This window comes from Perca fluviatilis, chromosome 4 (genome assembly GCF_010015445.1).
Source record: "Perca fluviatilis chromosome 4, GENO_Pfluv_1.0, whole genome shotgun sequence".
Taxonomy (NCBI): Eukaryota; Metazoa; Chordata; class Actinopteri; order Perciformes; family Percidae; genus Perca; species Perca fluviatilis.
Genome location: NC_053115.1, coordinates 4,571,576 through 4,579,856, shown reverse-complemented (window position 1 = coordinate 4,579,856; position 8,281 = coordinate 4,571,576). Strand labels below are relative to the sequence as shown.

General features: G+C 37.2%; 1 protein-coding gene across 1 annotated transcript; it reads left to right on the top strand.

The window, feature by feature from the left end:
• The first annotated feature begins 649 nt into the window (after positions 1-649).
• Positions 650-1,698, top strand: LOC120557507 (lectin-like). Its single transcript, XM_039797903.1, has 3 exons — positions 650-765; positions 1,124-1,214; positions 1,303-1,698. Exons 2-3 carry the CDS (start codon positions 1,128-1,130, stop codon positions 1,549-1,551), a joined length of 336 nt encoding a protein of 111 aa, XP_039653837.1. The 5' UTR covers positions 650-765; positions 1,124-1,127; the 3' UTR covers positions 1,552-1,698.
• Positions 1,699-8,281: the final 6,583 nt, after the last annotated feature.

Genomic DNA, 8,281 nt, shown 5'->3' with positions numbered 1-8,281 from the left:
TCTAATTGAGTGTTTTCTTTGTTTTTGAAATCTTTTTAATTTTGGTGTTAACAAGTCTGCAAAATGTGTCTAAGGAGGGATTTAGCCTGTTGGCATTAAAAGCTGACATTTCAAAGTCTCCGTCCAGAAAATTAGCATGGAGAGAAGCATTATTTAATATTAAAAGAGCATGTTAACAGTATTTTTATATGCAGTTGTTCCATGTAACCATACACAGGAATATCCATGCAAGGTGAAGAATACAGACTGCAGTAAGATTAGTGTGACGTCTTGTGGCGTAACCGTAACTCAAAAAGTTTGGTGCTCATTTCAGAGCCTAACCCCTAAAATGCTGATTTTACTTTAACTAAAGCCTACAAATCATGTAGTTATTTGTTTTTATTATGACTTTTTTTTTTTAAATATTGTGACGTTATTCTCATTAAATCACAACTCTTTACACACACACACACAAACTTTGTTGCAGTAAAGAAGGTTTATTTTTGCTTTCCCCATCTATAAATCAGCTGACAGCGAATACATGAATAAGAATTTCATTCAGGAGTGTGATTGAACTGTGACGCAGAGTGGAGGAATGACGGGTAAATGAAGCAGAGGTTGATTGTGGTAGATGAGAGGCAGCTGGAACCCTGACTCCCACACACCAGACTCCAATCCTGCAATTAGGAGAAGCTACCTAGGGGCAGCGGGCCTACCAGATATAAAGACCTGAATTTCACCTCCTTCACTTCTTCTCACAGACAGACTGGTGTGATATTCAAGACTGTAAGTATGCTGATGGAGTTATACATTACTGACCAGGAGTAGTTTGTGTTTAATGCAATTACTTGTGTAATTTATTATAGGTTTATTTATTTGTAATAAAGAATACATTACTGAGAATTAATAGTTTGATGCAGAGTTATTAAAGGATGCTTAAATTTGTTCATAAGTTGTAAATCATGCTCATTGTAGTTATGAACCGAGGTGGATCATTACAAATCATTATTTTTCTTTTATTATTTCAATGTCTGAATCAAAAATAGAACTATTCAGTTACAAATTACTGGTGCAGCACAAAAGAAATGCCAAAAACGCACCCTGTCAATGCAACATCACAGATTTAGTTGTTTGTCTCTTTCAGAATCATGAAGAACTTCTTGTCTATAAATGATCAGCTCCATCAGGACCAATTTCTGACTTCCAACAACGGGCAGTTTAAGGCTATCTTTCAGGTGAGTAACCCTCTAAAATGAAATGCTCACTCTATATTTTGGTGTAATTGTTTGGATGTCAGTTAAATGTCTCTGTTTCTGCCTGCAGGGAGATGGTAACTTTGTCGTCTATGACTCTGGCAACCGGCCTGTGTGGGCCTCAGGCACTGATGGATCAGGTGCTGTCCACGTGCTCATGCAGGCTGACGGCAACCTGGTCGTTTACAACCAGCATGGCCAAGCCAAGTGGAGCTCAGGGACGTACGTCAATAGTCCGTGCGAAATGTGCCGCCTTGAGCTGACCGATGGCGGCAAACTGGAGTTGACCAGAAACTTTCAAAGAGTTTGGAGCTCATGATGAAATTATGTCTTCACATGACCTCACAAAGCTTTGTTAAATTGAATGGTTTGCAAGTACAAGTCTTCTTTGAATGTTAGTGCGAATTACAATAAACCTGCCTATGTAATCTGGAATCCAATAAAAGCATGTTTTTCTCACTGTAAATGTTTTTCTTTTCTTTGTGAAACTTATTTTTAATGCAAATATCTTGTTAAAGAATACTGGAAGTTGTATCACAGTAAGTCTTGGTAAGAAACCCTATTATTTTGGTCCGTCATCCGTTCAAATAACTGAGCTAGAAACATTCTACACATTTTGTTATAAAATATATTTTACAGAATTATTTTTTTTATATATATATATAGTTTGTTTCTGAGCATATCTCGTGAAAGAGCTCTAGGTACCGCAGCAAGGACAGTTAACTATTGTGTAAAAGGAACTATAGTTGGATGGAAGACTCACAAGTTCAAATAAACGTGGAATGCACAGCTCTTGGTGTCTTTAGTTATGAATAGACAACTTAACGTGGTGTCAGAAATGAGATCGAGTGGAGGACCGAAAAAGAGGCGAACTAAACCTGATTAAGAAAAGTAATTGTCCGAGGAAGCATAAACTATGAGGGAGTGAGGCTACAACCTGCGTTAAGCGCAACTCCCCTTAAAACACTTTGGCCCTTGATAAAACTGAGTGGTGGACAAACTGTTGATAAAACTACAACAATAAAAAAGAAATGCTTTACTGTATGATTGCATTAGTAGCCTATATAAACGTTGCACATGCAAACGTTCTTAACGAGAATTGATCTATCTGCACTGACAGACAAAAACTCATGATAGACCTCTTCAAATTATAGCATAGGGTCTCTTGAAATGATATATATATATATATATATATATATATAATATAGCTTGTTTTATGATTTATTAGGAGTATATAGTTTTATTGTATTAATAAATGGCACTTTGTTGAAGTATTTAATGTGTAGTTTTAGGAATAGGAGTTGGTATACATATTCAGGGGAGCGCAAGGATGGGTACAGCTTTATCAATACTAGTTAAACAGTTGTACAGTTTTATTCCCAACTTGTATATATTTTAAATTATTTGTTCTTATATTTTATCCTATTATTATTTCATGTATATTGTATCCTATTACTTCATTTATATTCTGTGTGTGCTGTGTGTCTGATATTGTACTGCTTCAATCATTCATAATTGTTTTGGGATCAATAAAAATCTGTCTGTCTATCTATCCATCTATCTATCTATCTATCTATTTGTGATCTTATGTGGTGGGCCGGTCTGGGTCAAAATGCCAGGGCTGATTTTTGGTCCCAGTCCATCCCTGTCAGTCACTGTGGCTCAAGCAGAGAGGAGCTTTTCCAAACTAAAGTTGATCAAGTCATACCTGAGGTCAACCATGTCCCAGGAACGGTTCACTGGCCAGGAAGGTCAGGTTTTAGTTTTAGTTTGTGTTTTCTGTTCTTAGTGCTATAGTATAATCATTAGATTCTCTTTAGTGTGTCTTCACATTTGTGTGATGAAGGATTGTGCTATTTTGAATATTTATTCTACACTGTTAAATGTTTCTGTAAATTTACACCCAAATTTCAACATGATTAACCTGTTATATTTAATAACTGCGCCTTACTGTCAATTTTTAGGGAATATTTGTTAAATAACACCAAATGTTTGTTATTTTACATCTCATTGTTAAATAACACTCATTTTTGTTATTTAACCGCACATCTATCTGAAATAACATGTTCATACAGTATTTTTTGGATTCTGGGAAGGAGCGTAGAAGAAGGCATTTGAACCTGCAACAAACACACGGAGATCCATGTCGGAAGATCGCGGTTGTAATATCGACCAAAATCTCAATAATCAGGTGAGATAAACTCGAATTTCTTTAAAGTCATGTATAGTTTTAACATCAGTGATGTTGATGTATACTAAATGCCACGGACTTGCATGACATGAAATGAACCTTTTATATATGTCAATGAAATTAACTAACTTAGCTAGCTAGCTGCTAGGTGATTCCAGCTAGCAAGATTTCGATAGTTTGTCCATTAATCTTAGAAAACAATTTATTTCAATGTCCATTCATGTATACGATCTAAATCTATAAATAATAGGCTAACGTTATGCCTAAGTAGCATTCCCGTGGTCAAGTTTGTGTGCCATTCTTGCCATGTCTTTCATTCATTGCCACGTCTGGTTAAAGCAGGTTCATCCTGAAAATCAAACGGCTAAATACATTTACTGATAGCTGTTAATGATGCTAGATAGTTGGTCTAAGACTGTATTTGATGATTTCATGTCAGCTGCTCATCTTTGATGGATTATAGCAGTTTGGGCTACAAACTGTCCAATCCAGCAAAAACAGCTACTACTGATTGGGCTAGTGCTGTATCTATGTGAACAGCTATTCTCTTTTAATTGCATTGGGATAGTGCACCCGGTTTTGTGCTTTTTTGCTGTTTGGATTATCATTGACTTGTAGATAAATGTGTACATTTGTTTTTGTTTTAAATTACAGATGCAGATGCAGGGTACCATCCCTGATCACACTGCTGATCAAGATGATCTCCCATATCTTGTATGTAGTGAATTCAATGTTATCAAACTAAACTCTGTATTCAAAATGAAAACTAAAACAGAAATTGCTTCCAGCTGGATGCTCAGCATTGAGGGCCAAATTATTGTGCGAAGGGACCCAGTCCACCTTTGTGACAGAACTGGCGCGTCTTTTTTTCTTCCTGTTTTTACATCTTTAACCTACAGTACCAAGAGGAGGCAGCCTGCACGCTTGAATTCATCCAGAGGTAAGATATTGTCTGTTAAAACCTGCATTTGTTCTGGCCTAGCTGTGGCTCAAGCATGGTTTTAACAGGTCTGGTGATGGGATTTAGCAATTAACTTTGCTTTAGAAAGTTTGAGTGCAACTTACAATATTCATAGAGGCAAGAAAATAGTGCATGTTGAGTATAGTTCATGTACTAGTTCATGTATTTGTTGACTTTGTTGTGCTGTTAGTCTGTGTGAATTACTAGATTTTCAACTAGTGTATAATTTTTTCAGATGCTTTGTGGGTATAAACCCAGAAAAAAGGACAAAGGTTGCAAAGAGGAAAAAAACGAAGAACAGTCAATTCCACGTCACCATCCTCTTTGCGTAGGCTCATGGACTTTCAGTGGGATTTCATTTGAAAATGGTGAGTTAGATGTATACATTACACATATGTTCAAACAGCAATGATTCAGGAGGCGGGGGAAATTCATTCTCAACTCCCTTTCAAAGTTAGAATGCTGAACTCCTCTTCCATGCTCTTTTGTCATTCTGTTTTTGTTCTTTCAGTTACTTTTACTCATCACACTTTCTATTATTTTATGTTATTCTGTCTGTTTTGTGCTCTGTTCCTGAAATTAGCTTTTGGTAAAGCCATGTGATTTAATTTTGGATCAAAATGAAATTCATGGATCTCTCCCTCTCTCTCTCTCTTAGAACCAAGACGTTCCAAAGGATCCTCATTGTGTGCTTTGTTTTACAAAATGGTTAGTGGTCTAAGCAGTGACAGTGTTATTATTGTTTATTGCTCTTTACAGTATTGACCAGGAGTTCCATGAATTTAAGTTAAGTCTTAGCTTGAATGTATTCATCCACGTTGAATTTAAGTGGTTTGGGTAACATTAAGTGTTGAGGTTCAGTATTTTGTTATATTGAACAATGTATTTGGGTTTAAAAATGTATTTGCTACAACTATTTTTAAGCCATAAACATGAGATTTGTTTGTCATTAATCTCAGCCTATGTGTAACATTTTTGAGTGACCAGGAGTTTGAGTCTTACAGGGAGGTGTGTTCAGGTGCATTCTGGGTGTGCTGGTCTTACAGGGAGGTGTGTTCAGGTGCATTCTGGGTGTATTGCTATCTTGAGGCAGTGGGAAGTGATGGCACCATTGACCAACACAAACCTGGTCTAAAGTCAATAACGCAGCATTTCATTGTTATTTTAACAGAGCATTAGTAAAATGCTCCTAGGCTCGGTGCGCACAGCATTCATACACACTATGCTTCGCTTACACAAACACAAAAAAGACAAAAAAAATGCAGAAGATTACAGATAAATCCTCCATCATAATAGCAATGCTCCAAACGCACCTGGCTTTTAAAGGGAATGGGAGATGATCTCTGATTGGTTGATTGCATGTTACGCCCAAAACACACCTCTGATTAATGAAGACACTAAGAACAACCCTTTAGGACCAGGCTCGTTTGACCTAGCAAAAGTGGATTTGGACATGCTCTAAACACACCTGCGCGCTTGCGCCGTACTTAGATCCTTAAAATAGGGGCCCACAGTGTTGTAGATGTCAGCAATGAACATGATGTATTTTTCTGTGATTGATCCAATCTATGTGTGCTTACATTTGTAAGTATTTACCTTTCAGTGTTTGTATTACAATAAAAAAGTTAATTTCAACACGGAACTAGATAGTTTTCTTTCACTTAACAAATGTATTATGCTTATTTTTGTATTAACTCATGCTAGAATATGTCTATTACAATCAGTGGTGACACATAAAATAATTAAAATTACATTTAAAAGCAATATTTAATGGAAACAAAATAAATGGTGATTTAACATCAATTTCCTGTAAAAAAACATTAACAGGAATAAACTGTTAAAATAACAGGAAAATAATGGTAACACTGCTGCCAGTAATTTCCTGTTTTTTCTATGATTTACAGTAAAGTCCTGTTAAAAACATTACGGGGAGTGCACTCGTAAAAAACATTAACAAGAATAAACTGTTAAAATAACAGGAAAATAATGGTAACCCTGCTGCCAGTAATTTCCTGTTATTTAACAGGGAAATATTTAACAGTGTATATTGTGTCTTTTGGCAATGTTGGAGGTAAAGATTGGGCACCTTAACAAAATAAATTGTTGGGGGGCGCTCGGAGGGGGTCTTGCCCGGGGCGTCATTCAATGTAGAATCGCCCCTGCTTCAACAGACGGAGCCAAGAGCCCGGTGAGAGTGTTGAGTCCTTTATAACTGCGGTACACACACTGGCTGAGCATTGTGAATTCGGGGCCCTGAGAGAACCGTTAATAAGGGACCGAATTGTGGTTGGCATCAGAGATGCTAAACTGTCAGAAAGTTGTATTCGCTATAACAACCGCCTCGCTCTACGTTATCCCTTACGTACATTGAAGCGATACAGGCGTTAAAGACCCGCTGATCGCTGTCTGATTCAGTGAATGAATGCCCGCATTGCATCGTGGGACATCGGCTTTGAATGCACCCGGCTCGGCTCATATCGTAAAGCTACTGTTCTGTCTTATTTACTGTAATATTTCACCGGTAATAAGACCGAAATAAGATTATTAAAATAAAGAAATGCATACCATGATAACAGCTAAATAAATGTTGATAGATGTAGCGTTATAGTTTTAAAAAACATCAATAAACAACAAAGCAATCCAGCTTCCCTGGCCCGAAATAGGCCGAATTAATAACATTAAAAGAAATTCATATAAACCGTGATAAGATCTGGTGAATAAATGTTGATTAAAACAGCGGTTATTGGGCTAAAAATATCAATAATATCAAAGCTGTATCCAGCTTCTCTGCTGCAGCCCGACTGGCAGAAAGATTCGTGCTGCGATCACGTAAGATGCTACCCATTGAAATACATTAGTTTAAAAAACGCGACCCCAACATGTAAATCTTCACAATATCGTGATGGTATCATGTTCTAATAGATTTATTTTCGTGATGCCATCACGAACTGACGTGAGATGGTGTGGATGAAGACCAGTGTAGGGGAAAAGTACACTCTGATTATAAATACTTAGAGATTGTTTTGTGTAGTATTGTAGTGTATGTCTAATAGTGAGTTATGATCAAGAAACCAGATAGTTGTTACCTCACTATGTAGTCATACCAGATCATTCACGTGTCCCACACACATTCACTTTTCTTTCTGTAAGTTTAATGATATTCACTATCAATCATGTATCAAGATGGGTGTTTATTTAATACACATTTTGTTCGTGTTGTGATTTAGTGTATCATGTTTTAGGCACAAATTAGGCCCAGCTGACTCAGAGAGGAGGCTCTTCTCTCTGTGTGAGGGAGACAGGAAGTGCCGGTCTAAAGCTGTCTTCAGTTTGAACGATGATGACGTGAAGGAGATGCGAGCGAGCAGGAACATGGAAGGTAGAATAGCCGATGTGCATCTTGTCTGTGAGGAGTTTTCTCTCTGAGACAAAGCTGAGATAGGCATATGATGTGTGTAAAACTATAAAACTCACTTGTACCTGGCTCCATTCCAAAGTAACATGATCAACCACACAGGAATAATTAAGATATTGCAACATGTATCCACTCGGTTTACTTGTAAACATGTAATTGTTTAAATAAATCTGCATGCAGTGAACTTCTGCAATCGACATGGAGTCGTCTGACTATTTATTCTGTACTGAGGCCGCTGTGGGGTCTCACGCAGTCAAGTAAATTACTTTACTTTCAGTTTCATAAATACGCCCTTGAAGTTTAATTAAATGAGTAAGATTGAACCGGCAAACCAAAAAAACCATCGCTACAGTTGCTGAGATATTTCAGTCTGGACCAAACAGGTGGACACACAGAAATCACCAAACATGACGAAGTGGGAAGGAAGCTCCAGCAGTGAAACATTAAAATAGAGACACCACAGTGTGACAGAGACGTATGAG

What these genes read in the sequence shown, in the direction of transcription:
- LOC120557507 (XM_039797903.1), top strand. Translation starts at nt 1,128, where the DNA reads ATGAAGAACTTCTTGTCTATAAATGATCAGCTCCATCAGGACCAATTT. An exon ending in AGTTTAAGGCTATCTTTCAG is followed by an intron (nt 1,215 to 1,302) that starts GTGAGTAACCCT and finishes TTCTGCCTGCAG; the next exon opens with GGAGATGGTAACTTTGTCGT.